Source organism: Pyrgilauda ruficollis, unplaced genomic scaffold, assembly GCF_017590135.1.
Source record: "Pyrgilauda ruficollis isolate IOZ18807 unplaced genomic scaffold, ASM1759013v1 scaffold32, whole genome shotgun sequence".
Taxonomy (NCBI): domain Eukaryota; kingdom Metazoa; phylum Chordata; class Aves; order Passeriformes; family Passeridae; genus Pyrgilauda; species Pyrgilauda ruficollis.
Genome location: NW_024524600.1, coordinates 1,124,147 through 1,145,162, shown reverse-complemented (window position 1 = coordinate 1,145,162; position 21,016 = coordinate 1,124,147). Strand labels below are relative to the sequence as shown.

Here is a 21,016-nt window from a genome sequence, read left to right as displayed (position 1 = left end):
GAATTTTTTTTTTCAAATATTCTCCTTTGGAGCTGTTACACATCTTCTGCCCATGAATGCTGTGATAAAACAGGTGAGTGTGGGGGGGGGGGGTGTGCTGGGGGACAGGGGTGTATATCAATCAGTCCTGTGAGACAATTCCAACCAGAACCATTTTTGTGTTTGGTACTCAGTATTCCAGAATAAAATCACTTCATAATGTCTGTCCTATTTTCAGTCATGCATAGATTAATTGCTAACCACATCTTAATGGCATTGACAGTATACCTCTTACTCTGCTTTGCTCCCTTTTTTCAAGGGCTATTTAGGAGCTTTATTTTTTATTCAACATCATTAGAACGAAAAGACATCAAACTGTGTGCAGCAGATTTGTATAGACATTCCCTGCCACAGAGAGAATAACGTGAAATATATTTACATAGAATCAAGGTCACTGACTGCTGACAACCACCTTAATGTGCTTGCAGCCCTAAGAGATACACACAACATTGGAAACACTATGACATCCAGGGAAAATCTCCAGACCAGGCATGCAAAGGATGAGCACTAAATCTATCCATGTGTGGACTGTAGAATACATTTTTATTTTAGAGGGTGTGGAGAATGCTCAGCACCCTCCCAGAAGTTCATAAAAGCTCGTATGCAGGAGTGGCTTTTACCTCGGATATGACCCCTCACAAAATCATAACTCTCAGTAAAGTTTGTGTTTTTTAAAATCTTATCTGTGCCTTGTGCTAAGCACGGACACAGCACAAAGTCCAGCACCAAAACACACTAGCAGCAGAAGCGTGCACCTGAACAGGAAGCACTGTGTGCCTGCACAGTCTTTCTTCACAGTGATTTTCCTGGTTATTCCCTGCCTGGCTGAGCACGTCGTAAGTGGAGCTAAGCACAGAAAGCAGCTCACAGGAGAAAGAAGGTCCTTGCACCCCCGCTGTCCTGTGATCTCATTCAGAGAGTGGAGAGAATTTATTGTATAACAATGTTCTCCAGCCCTCCTTTTTGTGCTAAAATGGAACAAAAGAGATTTTCAGTGTGTCTGTGTTGCAAAACAAGTTCAGTAGATGCAACACAGAGTTCTCATGGTGATGTGCACAGGTGCAACAACCTCCAGCAGGGATTTGACTAAGCTGGCAGAGACAGGGACATGGCAACTCAAGCCAACTGTGACAAGGCGTGCATTTCATTTGCGAACAACTAAGGAACCTGCAGCATGGTGCTAGTATAGGGGAGGAACCCTAGCAGAAATAGTTTCATTGTTTCAACATGGGGAAACGGTGACACTAATCCCTTGAAAATCCTGTTTATGGAACCATTCGTTCTGAAAATTTATTTTCTGGAACTGTGATTTTCCAGAATTTCCACTAAGATGATTTTTGTTTGTTTGTTTGTTTGTGTTCAAAGTAATTCCTGCACCTACCAGCAAAAAGAATGATAAATAATTTCATTATATGTAAATTTTCATCACTTTTTAAGTCAGCTAGGAAGGCTCTAGAGCACACATCTCCTACAGATGGTCTGTCCATTCATGTCCAGGCTGACACAGGGAGTGGAATGCCCTGGTCCTTGTCTTTCCCTATGCCTCGATGAACCACATATACACTGGTTTGACAGGCACATTGTGCATGCAAAAACTGCCATACACCTGGTAGCCCAAGCAAGTGGGATAGTTCTATCAGAGGCTACACATGTCCTGCAGGATTCTAGAACTTGCAGAAAAAGGAGACAATTTCTTTTGCCTACTAATGTTTAAACTATTAGCTGCTATTATATTCATAGATGTCTTAGCCATATGAATGAGGAGCCATAGACTGAATTGCAACTTTGTTTACAGAGGTTAAAAAATATAAATGGGAAAATAATTTTGATTCCTGAAAAGACAGCACATCTGTATTGATAAGAAGAAAAAAAATATTACGATGAATACATTATTGCAAATCTTAGCAATAAAACAAGAAAGAAAAAGATTATGAAATTTCATCATGTCAGAAACACTGAAATTCTTTGTTCCTTTGTCCTCCTACTAGAAACTCTCTTAATAGCATTGAAACAACACTTTTAGGAAATTGGGTTATTCAAATAAAATAGGGAAAATATTAATTCATGATAGATAAAAATCAAAGTAACTTTTAAATAATCCACATTTTGACATCAAAAGCTGTACCTACAGTAAGCCATTTGAAACATATCTTAAGAAGATAACATGCAAATGCTGGACTACATTTAATAACTAAATTTAAAGGTGAGAAGTCAGAATTCAGTTTTATGAGAATTGGCCCAAGACCCACAAGTAAATAACACAGGCCAAAGAAACACTCTTACAGGGAAAAAGGTGCTCTTTCTCCCTCTATGGAGTTTATTTTTTCAAATAGTTATATAGTTATAGTTTATATATAGTTATAGTTTATTTTTTCAAATGGAGCTGAACAAATAAATAAGAAGCTTATAAAATTGAGTAGCTCATACAAAAAATAGATGAAGCATCACAAGCATTTTAGTTTTGTTCAGGCCTCATCCAGACAGAGAGCTACAGGAACTGTGACAGAACAAGCTCCATTTTTACTGTCACTTTCTAAAATTACAGTCTGATAAGGTAAGTAATATTTTAGTCTATGTACTAATGTAACTAAGTTAAAACTTAAAGGAAACTTATCTACTTGTTCTCCTACCCCATCTTATTTTGGATCCCATGTGTTGTGAATACACACAGCAGCATATGTCCTTAATTTGAAAGTGTATTACTTTCTCAAAATCTCCATTAACCAGCAATTCAAGAGTTAAAAACTTAGAAAGTCTCATCAGGACAATCAGAAAAAAAAAAAAAAAAAAGATCAAGCAATTCCAGACCTGAGCTAAATTCTGTTTACTTCTTTTCTGCATATATGCAACTTTTCAAAAAACCTTTTTTTTTGAGAGACTGACCATGGGAAAATTTGAAACGAAGAAATTTATTTGCAAAATACTAGAGCACAGGTACAAGCCATAGCTAAGGTGCACAGATAGAAGAGCACACAGATCCTTGAGATACTGCTAGGTATGCCAGCCTCAGGACTGAAGGACTAAACACCTCCAGGGATGATCATTCCACCAGGTGTGATCCATTCTAACGTGCAATCACCCTTTCTGTGAAGAAATTCCCCCTTATGTCTTGCCTAAACTTCCCTTGATGCACCTTAAGACTGTGTCCTCTTGTCCTGGTTGCATAGAAACACAGTGTTTCTCCTCACTGCTAGTAAACCAGTATATGTACAACCCTACAGGAAAGATAAGAAAGGTTACAAATAAAAATAACTATATGTGTTGAAAGGCCAGACTTTTCTGCCATTTCCATCCAAGCTGCCAAAGCCTTCCTCATGCAAAGATTGCTGCTGAAGCGTTTCCCATTCTGCCTTTACTGGCACTTTCCTGTGCTGGATGTACAGGACATGGAAAAGGGAAAGAAGTGACAGCTGTTTTGGAAATCTATACGATCCTTGGTTTAGATCTCTTAGAAATCAATTTATTTTGCTAGAAAAATGCAAAGAGGCCCTGGCAGCCAAGAGAAAATTAATTATTTTGCATACATTGTGTAACAGTATTCATTAGTTTTACATGAATGGTGAGAGGTCAGTCAGGAATAGAATCCCATTGTGCTACCCTTCAAAGAGCTTGCCATGTAATTGAATGGAAGAAAGGAATTAAATATGCGGGCAAAATGAACACTAATGGTTAGCAAACAGCACATTGCAAATGTCTACAGCTTCTTTGTCTAAATTCTTCAGTTGAGGTCTTAGGGGAAGGTGATCGAATAAAAGCAAAAACAAAGAAAATAAAGAATACTGGGGGAGGTGCATAAAACACATGAAAAAAGGAGAAGGATAATGGGATCTGAGTGCTACAGCATATCCGACTTGTCGTGTATTAGCACACAGACTTAAAACATACATTATGCCTGTCTGCCGTTGTTTTCTGTACAGGGAGTGTGCCACGTGCAGGGCCACGTGAGAGACATTTTAGGAAATGTGGTAAAGTTCTGACCATATATATCACAGAGCTAGCTTTTGTTCTGCAGAATGATGAGAACACTGTGAGTCAGTAAATGGAATCATTTAAATTTGAAAATAGCTCCCCAGAATCTGCTGAATCCATTCAGAGTTAACTAGCAGGAGAGCAACACCATGAAGTGTTCTGGGTCCATCTGTTGGCAATATCATGATGGAAACAGCTTTTTAAATGCTATTTTCAATAAGCTATCACACAACAGCTTGTTTCAACAATATTTCATTACCTTTCTGTTTGTTTGCCACCTACTATAAAAAACAGCTTGGAGGGAAGGAGGCATTTCAGTACTATAGACTGATGTAGGGTGGAAGGGACAGAGACACTACAGAAACAAGCAAAATGAGAAACAACTATAAAAATAAAAAATAGAAGAAACTGTAATTTTAGACTCTCTGCAATCTAGATTTAAACCAGCATGTGGAACCTGAACTGTAGTGGTGTCAGAAGGGGATGGTCTGCACCAGCCTGCCAATCGAATTATTGAACAGTGACAGTGTCAGCCACAGGAAGCCAGTGGCTCCTAGACAGAAATGGCAAGTGCACCCAATAACTACCTTTAATTCTGCAAGACCTTCTCAGCTGTGCACTCCAATGAGAACTGAAGGAAAATTCACCTCCAACACTGTGACACAGTCACTTGTGTGGTACCAAAACAACCTGGCCTATACAATTCCTAGGAAAATACCATGTGTCCATCAGTTTACTCCTCAGGTAAAACAAGTGCCAGTGACATACTGATGGTACAAAGCCTGCATGCAATAGCATCAGAGTGGCTCAGCTGCAGAGACCAGCTTAGCAATAAAGAACAGATGGCTGCACTTGATCCCAAACTTAGTAGGAGAAGTTGTTCTTTTGGTTCACATTAAAAAAGTTTCGCAATTAGACAATTCAGCATGTAGTTGTCTGAACTAGCTTTGGAACACCTAATGTCATGGCTTTTTAAACAAGGAAATAGATAATCCCAAGGTTTGTTCTGACTCATCCCATGATCCCACGATTTTAAAATAAACTCCTCTACGCTGATTAACTCTATATTACTGATCCAAGTTCTAACATGTATTTACTTTGAAGTTTTGGTTTTAAAGAGATGCACTCCTTAAAGAATTATATGGAGCACTCAAGTTTCCCACACATTATGCATCTTGTTTCCCAAACAGTATTAGAAATATGGAAGTTCATAAGCAATACTGCATGGGAAAGCAAAAGAAAAAAGGTATGAAACATTATAACTTCATGCAAATGAAGATGCAGAGAGAAGAAAGTAAACCTGAAAAAGTAATATGGAAATAATACTGATAAAATCAAAACACAGCCTTGAAAGAAAAGTAAGAGTATGCAAAAAACCAAAATACTGCATAAGGACTTCATTATTAGTGCTAGAAGAAATATGTACAGATACCTCTCTGTACATTTGGCTCATTTATAAAATATTTTATCTTCTTCTGCTACTAAGATTGATTGTTAAGAAGACAAAGTATTTTGTGTCCTGTTTATGTCTTTGACCTACTCAAATGCATAAAGCCATAACATCCTCTTAGAATACGTGCATCACAGCCTGCTATTAAAAGGAGAAATACAATAAATAAGAGGATGCTTATGGTGAGCACCTACCTGAGGACGTATGACTTTCACTATGTTTTTAAGTGCAGTGTCTGGTGATGGAGGAGAGCAGTCAGGTGTTGGGCCTGTGGAGCTGTTTCTATGGTTACCAGATCCTGGTGCGGTAATTGCTACCTGAGGTGCATTATCTGTGAATAAAAATAACACCTATGTGAAATTACAAATACTTCGTATATTTTAAAGTAAAAAAGAACTTTGAAAACAGAAGGTTGCTCAGAACACTATTTAAACTTATAAAATGTAATATAATTGAAATATATTTGTCAAGGAATATATTGCATATCTACACTTATTTTTTCAACCCATACATTCATTCTATGTTAAGACAAGATACAGCATTCTCTCAGTACCTAAAGAAAATGCGGTGGAAACCAAGCATGAATATTTTACTTTCGTTACCTTGAATTACTGACAGTGAATTCAAATATTATCACTATAACAGGAGTGACTTGAAAGGGAGATTTATAATGCAACTTCTAGCTCATCCTGGAAAATCCTAACACATATGACCAAGCTCTATATATATCTTCGTGTTACATAAACATGTACTAACTCAGAACATGCTAATAGCCATCACTGACAACTTTCCTTAACATTGTGATCAGCATAACTGACCAGCAAGGACTAATTACATGAAAATATGCTGGGTTTCTCAGGTAAAATTTGCATCCTCCATAGAGTTCTGCACTGCAGTAGCTTCCTTTCCAGCAGAACCTCAGCTATATAACCTACAGCTGGCTTAAAAATACCTGCACACCTGCATGTGTATGGGAAACTGCTCTTTGGACATATTTTGCTCTTACCATTTTATGGCACTGGGAAGGACCATTAAAAGAACTTAAAATATCATTCTTACCTTTTCTAAATGTTCTTAATGCTGTTTGATCGACATAAAGTTAGGGAAAACCAGATCAGAGGGAAGAGAGGACTATGAAATAGCTTCTCAGCTGTGAGAGTACCCAATCACTGGAATGACTTAGCAGAAGGCAAAAAACTCCACATTACTTCAGGCCTCTAGAATTATATCAGTAAAGAAATGCTTTAGTCGAGATTCTGGGGAAAGTGCCATTGCCTGTGCACGGTTATTACAGTGTCTGTGGATTTAGTGAGCACCTTTCTTTGTGAGTTACAAAGATGTGCTCCATGCTCCTAAATGTGCTGTCACACCTGAAGCACTGCATCAAGACAGTGATGTCAAGTCTCGTGTCTGTGGACCTCAACTGACAGCCTGCAGGGTTCACAGAAGGAAGCAAGCTTTTTGTGATTCTCCAGTATGTGCTTCCACTCTGTGGACAAACCCACTCCAGAAAAACCCAAACATCAATAAGCAAAACCAGCTCTCTTAAGCTGGAGAATTTTTGCCTGACCAACTTCTACTGGTACACACATGAGCTCCTCCTGCACAAGTCACAAATGCCTCTGTGAAAGCCATGACAGAAGCTTCTCTCTCTCAGTCCTACTAACCTGGAAGAACTCTTGGAAGGGTAACAGAGACATTGAAAGGAAGGAAATACCCAGTTACATTAACAGAGATAAGATAAAAGAGAATAGTTTCAGGAAAGTAAACTTGATGGCTTTTGCAAATTAGAGATACTTTCACAGCATGAGTGATTCTAGGAAATCTGCAGGGTTCTTCCTGCAGAAACACTATGTAACTAGATGAGGTTTCTAACAAAAGTTTCTAATCAAATACAGTCTTACAATTTATTGTTCTAAAACAAATGTCAAGCTGAAATGTTTTAGATTTCAACAATAGTGATACAGCATTTAATGAAAGTATAAACAAAAATTCAGATGGCATATTGGCAGACATCCAAAATTGAGACATCTTGTAGATAACCTCGGGTGTTATCTGACAGAGTGAACCCTCCCTGTTAGAGAAACAGAGAATTCCAACTTTTTTAAAAAGTACGTCATTGAAATTGCCAGTCCAAAAGATGTGCAGTCTTACTACAAAGATGACTTCTTCCTGAATCATCAAAAGTGTGCACAGAAAGCTTGGATCAGAAGTAATTTATTTAATAAAGTAATAAATGTGTGTTGATACAATGTATCAAAACAATTTTAACACAGCCTTAGAAAATAACTGAAAATTAATTCTCACAATAACATAACTGACATGCAAGAATTTTGATAGCATTTCAGAAAGCCTTAAGTTTCTCATATTCTTTCCTACTTGACCTAGTGTCTAACTTGATAATGTTGTTCACGTGCACCATGTAAAGGAGTATTCTGTGAAATGAAAGCCCAGCTTATCAAAGGAGGGATAGAGATTTGGCAAGAAGAGAAACCTCTAAAGCCTTGCCATACTCTGAAAATCTCATAGTGAGAACAAAGGCTAGATACGAGTAACACCTTAAGTGGGCTGAAAGTCTTCATATCTTTTGCTCCAGACTATGAAACAGCATCTCCTTTCACTCCATGGACAGATAGAATATCATCAATGAACCTCCCTTACTGAGGAATCAGAGAGTCGCTCTAAGAGATCCCTGCCCTCTGTTTGGGGAGCCACCAAACAAGGGACTACACTACTGTGAAGAAATGTGGGAACACAGACACCATATATAGGAAGGTAAAAAAAGAATTCTAGAGTGAGAAATGCTCCACATGAATCCAGCTAAGTGCACTTAGTGCACTTATTTACTCACTGGTGCGAGAAACAAACAGAATTATTGTCTCTGACAAAGCTATAAAGAGCATAACTCTTCCATGCTAGAGCAGTCCCTGCCTTTCTGTCACTATTTCTCTGTGAGCCTGTGTGGCTGTGCTTAGCATAACTGCCCTTGAGCTATTTAGCACATGAAAGCCTTGCAAGTGAAACCAGGCAGTCTTGCAGATGCAGAAGTATCTCAAGGATGGATCACTCAAAGGACACATCCTAAGAAACACAGACTGGTGTCAGTGGTAACAAATGCAGTTGTCTGCCCACAAGTTTATTCTATTTCAAAGCCTTATTGACAGTCACCTCAGCTTAGTTTAACCACACTTCAAATATGCAGAAGAGGGTAACAGGGGAGTCAAGCTATATGAGCAAGGTTTTGGTCTCTGCATAGGAAAGACTTCTTGTTGACCCTGTTCAGTAGTAGCTCACTGAAGGTCAGGTTTTGCCCCTTCATACATGCCACATGAGTGGCATTGAACTGACTGCGAGTGACATTCTTGGAAGGAAAATTTATTAGAAGGCATACAGGAGGGGGAACAGGGCTGTTACATGCCCCCACAAGAGAGAGCTGAGAAAAAATTCTCCCGCTACAATGTGTGAATACAACCATAACCAATTAGCAGCATACACAATATGCAGCAACCTCAGAAAAGAGTAGTTAAAGATTTCCTTTCCAAGCAAATTTAAGCAGCAATATAAAAAAAAGATCATGTTTATAGAACCTAAAACAAAACTTTGCAAAAAAAAGCTATAAATTCTTTTTTTTTTAAAAAATAAACAGCCAAAAAAACTCATCCAACTGTTCAGTATTTCACGCCTTTCCTACTTTCTCAAGGGGCTAGGTATCTGACATGTAATGATTTCTTGTAAACAATTTCTTTATTGTGGACAGCTGTTTATTTTCACAGTAGGATGTTCCCATTAGGCAACCAATAATGATTTACTACCTGGGTCTGCTCCATCAAAGAGAGAACAACATCATCAAATTAGTTCCTGCAACCAATTTGTAGGACCTGTTTATATATACAGTACTTATAGTTTCATTAAGAGTATCTTTGCATTTATTTGCTTTGGAATTAAATGATATAATAATAATTTTTAATTTTCCCTGGTGACAAAACTAAGGAAATTTTTTCCCTCTTCAGGTAACTATGATGGCAACACTGCAAGTCTCAGAAAAACATTTCATGGCAAATAGAACTTGGAAACTTAAGAAACTACCAAGCTTACCTAGAAAAGATTAGCTTTCATGCTGAATTACTGATAGGTGCTACAGATGGGGCCAACAGGGAAATATTTACAACTGTCATTCTCTTCCAGTTCCTGGCTCATGTTGCAATAATCGAGATGTTTCTGTGTAAGTCAGGTAACATCAGGCTCCAGGGATCATCTAGCAGCTAAAAACTAATGAACTGCAGCATGCTCTAACAATACTCCTTCCTTCCTCCATCACACATGAGAAGTCATCACAAGGTCTACGTAATTTGAACTTATTCTGGTTTTTGAAAATGCTTTCTGAGGACTTGACATTCTCAATTTTCTTTATTTCAGGACAAAGGAAATAGAATAGAACAAGGAAAATGCATGAATGTGGTCTTTTAGTATATCATAAGTGCAAACTAAGGTGTTATTCTAGGAATGTCTTCTAAGACGTCAGACAAAAACATAAAAATGTCAACCGTTTAACTGAGCTGGTAAAAAAAAAGCCATACACAGGGAATTCTGCCTTTTCCTGTGCTGTGTGACATCAGTCATTGGTTCCACATGTCTTTTTTCTTAGGGAGCACTGCACAGAGAAAAAAGCCCTCATGGATAATAATAGACCATAACACCAGAGCTCGACGAGTGCTTCATCGACATTTTCATCCCACTATCTATGTGCTGTGAGGACAAACCACAAACTGCTCACTGAAACTTTTCTAAGAGATTTTTTTTTTCATAATGTACTCAAAGAAAAAGCACTATATGTATACAGTGCCACAATATTAGCTATCAGGCAATACTAAGTGCACCAACCAGAACATTTACTGCATCCCAGCAACCAAAATATCAAAAACCAGACCCAGCCCATATTCCAGAAATATAGTTATAATTAGATTTCACCTCAGAAATAAATCTTTAAAATGGAACACACAGTTAATCTAGTTTTCTACTTTCATTGCAGAAACATGCTAGCATCCTTATAAAAATTTACAGTTATGTCTGTATTAGCTATTACATCAGTTATTTCTACAACTTAGTGTAATGGCAATGGATCAGCAGATCAAAAGCAGTTGATCTGCATGACACTCCATTTAGAATATAGGTGAGTTTGAACTTTTAGCACTATTTATCAGCTTATTTATTCTACCAAACACCCCCATCATACATGCTCCTCACAGCTTCCAGAAGGACCCTGTGCTTTTGGTGTCCACCTAAAGCAGAGCTTCACATCCAGAAGAAATCTGGTTTGTGTGTTCCAAAGCTGGCCTGTGATTGAACAGGATGGCCTGTGAAGGAATAGTAACTGCAAATGATTATTTATTTCATATTCATATCCAGTGCTCTGAGACAAAATGCAAATGTATACTCCACCTATTTTATTTCCATATTCCAACTATTTGTGGATTCACTTAAATACTATATCCTCAGATTTACAATTTGCTATAAAAATGGAAGAAATCTGTATTTCACTTTAGAGGTATGGACCAGTAATAGCCTAGAACTAGATTATACACTACACACCTAATGCTGTGTTTAAATACATACACTAAATTCTAAAACATCTGAAAAGAAAATACTAGGCATGAACAAAATACTTAAAGCACAAAGCCTAATATTATGACCTTGTAGAAACTTATACTACAAATGCAGGGCATGGACAGATTTGTTCACTGCAAAACTGGGAGAGAAAAAAGACAAGGGTGGAAAATGAATGTGCATGAACATACATACACATAAATATAGAGATACACCTGCACACATAAATGGACAAAAAACCCAAAGACACCTATTATTAATAACAGCTTCCTCAAGTTCTGCTCAGTGTGGAATATTTCATGCAATGTTTCAAACTACTTGAAGGTAGGTCAAAATCCTGCATCTGTTTTGGACATCCCATCATCAGGGATAATGCAAAAATGTGCATAAAGGTCCAGATAGCTCAGTGCCATCTGGGCTTCAAAATGCTTTTTAGTGTAGTAACAAGACAGACTTAAATTTGATCAATTATAGCAGACTCAATTTGCTAGACTATTACAAAACTCTTATCTAGTCTGCTAATTTCCATGGGTTTGGATGTGTCTTTAGAAAAAAAGTTGGAGTGCCTTTGTCTGTACGTGTTGCGCGTCCTCTTAATATCAAATATGTTACATGAAAACAAAAAGCTCTAAAAAGAACATGGCAATGCTAATGATCAGTCCTGGACAGAAATCAGTCATAATCACAATAGAAATTTTGGAAGAGTGAAAAAGAAGATATTATAGAAGTAGCACTATTTCTGGAGGATCAGTCTGCAGTGACTGACCTTACATACATCTCACAGAGGACAGAGCCACCAAAATACCTAATTTAATTGACTGGTTAAGAAATTAACACATTAATTTTGGTCCCATCATGTATGGTACCATTAGGAACAGATTTTAATGCTCTTTGATAATGGGGGAATGGTCACCCAGTCAATTTAAAATCTTCATAGCTGGAATGAAAAAAGAATTGCTGCTTAAAATTCTACTGGAGAGATAGATAAACCAGCAATTTCTGATTCCTGGGATAATCAAAGATATGGATGCTTTATCAGGGATACACTCATACTTTCATGCCAAGGAGACCAAGAAACTTCCCTGATTCTGCTTCAGGGAATCTTTGTGCTTGATCTCCAAGCAAGAAAGAGAGACAGGCCACATGAGGAGTCATCTAAATCTGACTCTGCAGGGTAAAGAGAATTCCAGCCCAGTGATGCCCTGACTCTTGTAGAGGGCTCATTAACAACCCTTTCTAAGGCAGAACAAGGAGAATCAACCCATTATTCTAAACCAAACCCAAACTTTTACTTCAGTAAAAGTATGTGTGCTTGTATGAGGACAGCACTTGGGCTCAGTCCATTCTCTGTGGATCACTCTTGGCTACTGAATTCCAGCACGAGCAGATTTACGAGGCAGGAGCCCAAGCCATCAAATAAGAAAGAACTAACATAACCCAAAACTGAGCAGAGCAGGTCACAAAATAGCAGAAACCACACTGATTTTATTCACAGTTGCCATATGTAAGACTTCTTGGACAGCATGTGTGATAAAAATATGTTGTCCCCTGTAACTGGGCTCCCATTGCAAAGACTAACAGCAATAGCATAGAGTAAATTAAGCAGTTCATACAGAAATCCAGAAAAATAATTAGAAAATCTCCTATTTTGTCAGGGAAGTAACAAAAACATTCATGTTACAGAGTAGCCTCAAACAGGACTAAGTATTTTCCCATAGCATAGGATTCAGCTTTAAAATTGTTTTAATTTGACTAAATCCCCACTGCAAATCTTCTCTCCTACATGACTATTCAATATGGAATAAATCTACAAACTACAGATAAGGACAATCATGTATTTCAGGATTTCAAGGAACAAACATTACCAGAGACATTTCAAAAGAACAGATGGAATAGTGAATAACAGAATCAGTAGGTAGCTACATTGGATGCACAGGGAGAATGGTTGGACTCAAATGCTTGAATGTGCTCTTTTGAATTCACTTGGTTCCCACACACTCAAACCTGAATAACTGTTGTTCTGAGTAGAATTGTAAATATATATCTGCAACTGTCTTGTTGAAAGCACTAGAAGCTATAACTGGCCCAGTCTTGCATGAGGCAGTAATTTCAGGATTGTATTTGGAATTAGTTACCAGTGAAGTGCATTCCAGTGGCAGCAGGGGGTCTGTTTAGTTGTTTCTGCATCATCCAAGAGAGTTGGGTATGACTATTATCAAGTTTTTATTTCCTCTAATCACCCACCTGCATAAACAGACTTTGGAACTGCTTCAAGCTCGCATAACCCTTGTAATACCAGGCAACTGTCTGGAAAAACATCTCTCATTAAGTACTAATGAGAGATGATGGGTGATTTCCACCATTTCCTGAGTAACCTTTTGAGACTGCCTCTGCAAGCTGCTGATGTCTAATTGAGCATTCAAAAACAATACTACACAGTTGCCATCTACCTTTTTTATTTTTGTGTAATGGCTTTTTTGTTGGCTTTTCCACATTTAAAAGGTCTGCAGGGAAATGCCTGCACTTGTCTATAACAGATATTTCATAGATTTCTATATTTGCACTGTCTCAACATACAGACACCATATTTCTGGGAGTTCAGTAAAAAGCATAGGGTATAGTTACAGAAGCCAAAATATTTTTGGTTATCTTAGCCATTAACTAAAAACTGGCATGCATAATAGTCTTGTAAAAAAAATTACCCCCCTGTAATGAATGGTAGATATTGAGGATTTCTGGGCTTATTTTAAAATTTAACTTATCAAGGAGAGGTCACTGAATGTGATCATAATGCTTGCCTTAGTATTTCATAAGGATTCTCCTATAAATCAAAGAAAATAATGCAAGTGTGATGTGCAGAAAAAATACTCTACTCTTACAAAGGCAACAGATGATTACTGAATTAGGCTACATTGTCAAATATTTCAGAAAATAAACCACAAAAGGTGGTGAGAGTAAGTGTTCTCAAATAATTTAAATAATGCCAATGATAGCCATACACCCCAGGGATGAAGCTCAGTTAATAAATTAAGCAGACTTGAAGATAAACCTCCCAATATACATCTATCTACCGCTACAGTGAAAATCAATTAATGGAAAAAAACGATATTTCAGTTTTTCTAAGTATCAATTAATTAATAAAGCTCTTTATCAGAACACTGAAGTCAAAGTGCTAACCAAAATATTTTAAAACCAAAGACACAGATTTTAAAATGTTTCACAATCCAGTTATTCCTATTTAAAGTATCTAAATTCTCAAGCAGCTTCAGAGAGATTTATGAAGCTCAACTCTCACCCTGAAAATTTACATTTTTGCATTTATTATACATTTACTCTGAAGGAAGTATCTTGTTAATATGTATTGCATATTGTATTTTGTAACAGTTATATTCATTAGGCATAAAGAAATTGTTCAGCAGACAGGATACACTACAAACACACAGTGAGAATTCAGGGAATCTTTATGGGCTTTACTGTTCAATTTGAAAGAGATACCAAAGCATCTAAAGCATCTATGAGAGTGGACCAGTTATATAGACCGATATGTTGCCCTGATAGTGTCCAAATGACATGAGAAAGATAAATACTGTGGATAATTTGGAATAACACATTCCAGTTTCCAATCAGCTCATTTTTGGCACTACAGCATTAAAGTTTCTAATAACTCAAAACCCAAAAAAATTTGATAGCACTTTTTAGTTTCCAAATTTTCCATTTTATAATTAGTGTGCTGAAACTTTCTCGCCGTATTTTATATATTTCATTTGTACATATCATTTTCATCTGAAAAATACTAAAATTCTACCCCTTTTACTAATATTCCTGCATTAATTTATTTTCTATCTCCTGCAATTCAGATAAAATGATATATTATAAAAGTGTTATCTATTTAGACATTATTAATCTTACCTTCTGACTGACAAAGCAGGATTTACATAACTTCTCTGAGTGTTTAGAATCTTCTCAACACTTCAGCATATTTAATTTGCTACCACCACAGGTTTCTCTTTGTATTTTGGCTTGAGGTTCTCTAAGATCCATATGCTAGCTTTGTAAATTTCTTAAAATTCTTCCCACTATGTTTTCCCACTAATACAACCTACTACACTGATTACAGAGACCACAGATGTCTAGTTTGGATAGATTGCTGGAATTTTTGAGGGCTGCAGTTAACTATATAAAGGAATGATAAAATCAGCACAAAACTTCATATATATTGAAGAGGCATGCCATTTGTATTCGCTTTTGACAGCAAATTAATAAATCTCAATTTTTAGACCATGCTGCTTTGGCCTGTTTGGGTGACACCAAATCAGTAGATTTAGACAAGAAGGAGTATTCTAGCACAGTGGAGCAGAAACAAAGAGGGATTATAATAAAGTAAAACTATGGGGAGTTTGTAAAGTTATATGGAGAAAAATATGGCTTGAATTTTTTCAAGGTTCTGTAACTTACAGTTCATAAAATATAACAAAGAATCACAATTAAATCACACTGGAATACAGGTAAGAATTTAACTAGAAGTCCTGTCACTCTTACTGGCAGAACTTCTCACCAGTAACAACTTCCTGCTGCAAATGCCACTATTACATTAGAACACGCTTTTGTTAAATTGATCACTAGCAAATTCTACTTGCAGTTATAACAGGCTGGATGAGAAAAACTCTGAAATACAATTTACATAATTGATTAGAAAAAAGGGTTTTTTTTCAAAATTTACTTACACAATATTCACAGAAAGTTCTGATATCTTTTCATCATAATGTAAGACATAAATAGATGTAAAAGTAATGGAAATGCTCTTGGATAAAAATTTAGTGTCAATCCCAGTCCTATGGGTAAGAAAATGCTTTTAATTGTGCTGCACTATTTATTATGTATCTTCCATCATGGAGAGAATGATTTCTGAAAGAAAAAGGACATGAGTGAACTGGAGCTGGACTGCAAAGAGTATTCTTACTAACAGCTGGTTTTAATGTCATCATCCAGAACAGTTACAACCATATACAGTGATAAACTGTACTACAGAAAGAACACATCCTGCTCTAGAGCCACAAAATATGAAATGGTCTTGTTGAAGACTTTCTGTTTTCTGATAACAATAAAGCAGCTGGGTGTGAACATATTCTTTCATAGAAAAGAACATATTCTTTCATGGGTTCTTCCAAAACTGAGATATTTTAATGCATATCAGGAAAAAAAAAATACTAATTTGATATTCTGTTGCAGTAGCAATTTATGCCATTATTAGATACTATTAAATATATTCTGCATACATATGTTTGTGCATTGGCAATACAAACCCTTTCGCACCCTATTTTGATATATAACAAAATCCTACATCACTTGCACACTTCAGGTTTTCTTTTGAGGTGGCATAAAAAGAAAATCGTATAAAGAGAACAAAAATCAAATCTCTGTATAGTAAGAGAAGAAAATTTTTTGGCAGCAAGCTACATGTTGCCATCAGGACTAGCAAAGGAGAAAGGGAGACAGAAGCAGAGAAAGTGGAAGTAAATTAGTGTTTTTTATTTAGCTTCAAAAATAATTGGAGGATTTTTTTTAAATGCAACACTGATTACATTCACTAGGAATCAATGTTTTTCTATTTTTAATCATTTATTAAACTGAATAAAGCCAATAAATCTGTTCGTCATGTAGAAAATTGGTTTATTTTAGAAATTGCTTAATATTGTCACAAATATTTTGACTTTAACAAAATTTAGCAAGCTATGCCAGGACTTCTGCTTTCCAAATATACTAAAGTTAATAGAGAAGTTTATTAAAAATTCTTAAAACATATCATTCTCATTAGAAAGAGTTCCCAGTGGAACACAGTTAAATGAATTCCAAGTATTAAATACAATCTCTTAATTCTTTTCACAAAATGACAACATTTCTGTTGTTTTTAACTGAAGAAGTAAAGACAGTAGAAATAGGGGTATTTTTTAAATAATAAAATCTAGTATTTTAGATCTGATTCAGGCCAATGCTGAAATAAAATTATTAGCGTGGCTATTCAGTTGATTGTATGATATAAAATAAAATTATATTCCAATTTAGACACATTCAGTCATCAAAATAAATTCTCCTAAAGACTGCCAGTCAGAAGAACCAGATAAACTTTTTTAGTTTGTTTGCTGGTGAGTAAAGGGAAGAGTTACTGCATGGGGTGTCTGGCATGGAGCTGGGATGCACACAAGATGTACCCAGCACTGAATAGAATTCTCAGGTTCTGTGATACAGATACAGTCACTGATATTGTAGTCTGATACTTAGGGTTCCCCTGATCTTCCACATCTCTGATATGGACATAGAAACACAAGGGATTGCCCAGGTAATCAAATCTAATAGCTAAATCAAAGGTAATAACATAACAAAAATTGTGCTACCCATCTACTTGCCATCTACAGCAAGTCACAAACCATTCCCTAATAAACTGTGTTAAACTTGCGACCTTCAATACAAACACACCAAAAAAGCTGGAAAAACTACACAAGGAGCAGGAGAGATCAGGAACATCAGTAATGCTAAGAATGTCTGGAGTACCCTAAGATATGTATATTGCAGTGTCTATCGATTAAACATGCAGAGCTGAGCAGCTTTACCATCTGAAATTAAGAGACCAAACAGCAGAGAAATTAATCTTCCACAAAAGACAGAGAGTTCTTTGTTTGATTCAACACATATCTCTGTTGCAGTTCCAGTGTTTCTGAAAACCACTTCAGCTTTTTTTACAGTACTTGAACTGCATTGCATTATAGACATAACTCAAGTGAAGCACTAGCTCTTGAGCACTGGATCTTTCAAACTATAGGACTCAATTTCATCTTCATGCAAAATAGCACAATATCTAGTCTTGAATACAAGAGGATAAAAATCATGAGCTCAAGATAACTGGTTCTTCCCAGCTTCTAAAATTGAGTAAGATTCAAACTGAAAAGATTTGTAGAAAATTTAGCATGAGGTTTGCAGAAAATTCCCAGGTGCATCAGGAGACACATAGCATTAGCTAATGCATATTAAGATCTCTGTGGAGTGCTATGTCTATTTCAAGCTTATATTCCTCTAGAATGTACCAGATGCATGTAAACTGTAAACAAATTAATAGATGAAGTTTTAACTATTACTCCTAATATTAGCAATTTGGTGAGTTTCACAGAAGTATTAGCTCCCATTTATCTATTAAATTACTGCTACTTATGAAAGGCACTAGCACTTACATCTGCTCAATTATCAAACAATCCCATCAGCACTCTGAAATGTAGTATTACTTACTAGAATGGAACATGTTCTATGTGGTCTATATATATTCCAGCCTTAACTCAAAAGTAATACAAAGGATGTCGTAACTAATAGTCATTTAACAAAGAAAAACTCAAATCCTGCTAAATAATATTTTCATGTGGGCTTTAAAATGCAAAACAGCCAAAAATAATTATGTTCCTTTGAATTATTGTTTTGATTTGAAAAAGGGTTTTTGTCTGACAGCATGTAGTCAAGTGTATAATGAGATCATTCTAGACAGTAATCACACCAGGATAGATGAAACTGAGCGTTGGTCAGAATGCACACACTTTGATGAGCACTCATTTGCAAAAATTGCCAAAAAACTCCTGTGAGGGCTGATTTTTTTCAACTGCATTTTAATGAATAATAATAAAACCCAATGAAACATCAGAAAAATTTTAACATATGTTGAGAGTTTGTAGAGAAAATGGAAGCTAGTTCTTTGGAAAATGAAATTACTTCAACGTAAACATATTTACTGGAACATAGCGGATGGGCGGAGAGCGCACGTATTTTGATAATGAACTGATCCCATGGTATCTGCCATCCCCATGTGTTTTAACTTCAAATATGACAGAGTGTTTTTAAGAATAACATTTCATTCTTCAGGATATTATCAGAGATGCTATCCGGGGGAGCACATGATGGGGAGCAATTATCCTAATTATATACTAAAAACCTTTTAGAGGGATGATAAGGTTTTAAAGGAAAGTACATTAGAGCTGCAATATGTAAGAATTGACACCTCAATTGTGCAACCTCAAATCAGTCTCCTGTGCATATGCACTCTGAAGAAGCCTTTATGATTATAATGCTGTTTCTCCACATGACTTCTGCTGCATCAAGGTCATAAAAATGTGGGGGAAATGGACAACAGAAAAAACAAAATTATGGTACATCACTCTAGAAATGTGGCAGGAGCAACAATATTATAAGCCAATAGATAAAAAATATTTCCCCTAAACATCACACAGAAACTCATAGGAAAATATTCCAAAGGAACGTTAAATGAGTTACTAAAGCTAGAAATTTTTAATCAATGTATCTAATTTGTATCCAAGATTTCAAAAAGATCTGGCAAGATCTCAATAAATGGTGCTGTTTCTTAATAGCACCTGGCATATTGGTAAGATTTAAGAACACTAAAAGGAAGCTAATGGAGCAACCTTTGTCATTATAAGCTTTCAGCCTGAGATCAGGAATAATGGAATAGCTGATATGGATCACCATTAATAATAAATGGAAGGGACATAGGTCATGCAACTTGGCATTGCTTCAGAAAAACTGGATCTTATTATTTAACCTTGGTTTTTAAAATAAAATGCAAAGTTTTTGGAAGAGAGGTAAGTACTACAAGTACATTTGGATAATAAACTTTATTCAAGTGGCCTATGTTTGCAGTGGAGAAAATTCAAAATTTTTATACTGAATTCTTCCAGATACATGTGCATGAGAAGCATGCAGTACCCAAATGGAAAAAAGATAACATCCTTATCCTGCAAATCCACAATGGGTAGAAGGAGTGTCAAAAAGCCTACATAAACCTCATTCCTTTAATGGTCTTTGTCAGGATTCTGAAACCTGCCAGTTAAATGGGGAAGAGTCAGCCAAGAAAGCACTCTAGAAACAGCAATCACTGAATATTCTGTCTGTTCCACTGTCTACCTTTCAGTTTGTGACAGTGAAGTTTTATTTTAGCTCTGCAGGAAAAATTCCCATTTTTTTTCAAAAGTCAAGAAGTTAAGTGAAATCAAAAAAAAAAAAAAAAAAAAAAAAAAAAAAAAAGAAGATTTTTTTTATTCCCAACACTGCAAAGAATTCATTTTTATCACAGTGCTTTGGAGTTAGAGTGTGCCACTCCTTTGGTGACAAAATTGGAGGATTTCAATTTTCTAGTTATTAATTTGAGAATTTTATGATAACACATGTTTGTCCAAAAACAAAATTTCACTATTTAAAATAGAATAACTAATGGAACAGCTGTGTTAGGGGAGCCTATGGCTTTATCTCATGCTGCCCAGGACTGCTTAGAGGGAATGCCAGAGGATGAACTGCTACTGAAACTTTTTATAATTTATTTTCCCTCATCTCTTAATTTGTTCTGCTGATACATTTATAATCAGAGTCAAATCCTAATGAAAATTGTGTTTATTTTGCACAACAAAAGTTAATTTTTTTCCTCTCCCTTTGTAACTTCTAACAAAAAAAACCCCAATTCCCACATTGTGCAGACAATTTAAACAATAAAGCATGGATGTTTTCTTCTTTAAACATTCAGGAGGGGAGATGTGCACTGTGGGTTATCTACTGACAGCAGGCTACAGACATGTCAAGAAATATGGGACATCATCTGTCTAAAAAAAGTGAATACAGAGCACCTGGGCCTGTTTCTTGGCTAATGCCAGAAACCTCCAAACCTGGACAACCTAGGAACAAACTTCAGTGTAGAAAGGATTTTCAGACTGTCTCACTCACCTCTGAACTACCCAAATACAGCTAGGGTGGACCACAGCTTCAATATGTTGTCACAACGTGATTCGAAGGAGGCAGCTAACAGGGCAGAAGTTAGAGTTACACACCTCACTGACCCATCTACAGCTTCTTCCAACTACAACAGTGTAGCAGATAATTTGAGAGGCATCTTCTCCTGATTTCAGACAAAAT

General features: G+C 36.3%; 1 protein-coding gene across 2 annotated transcripts in view; it reads right to left on the bottom strand.

Annotated features, from left to right (window-relative positions):
* ANKS1B (ankyrin repeat and sterile alpha motif domain containing 1B) overlaps positions 1-21,016 on the bottom strand; it is a 404,705-nt gene that overhangs the window by 260,801 nt on the left and 122,888 nt on the right. For both annotated transcript variants that reach the window (XM_041474291.1, XM_041474292.1), the window contains one exon: positions 5,653-5,789. In XM_041474291.1, coding sequence (XP_041330225.1) covers positions 5,653-5,789 — 137 coding nt within the window. The remainder of the gene's footprint in view (positions 1-5,652; positions 5,790-21,016) is intronic.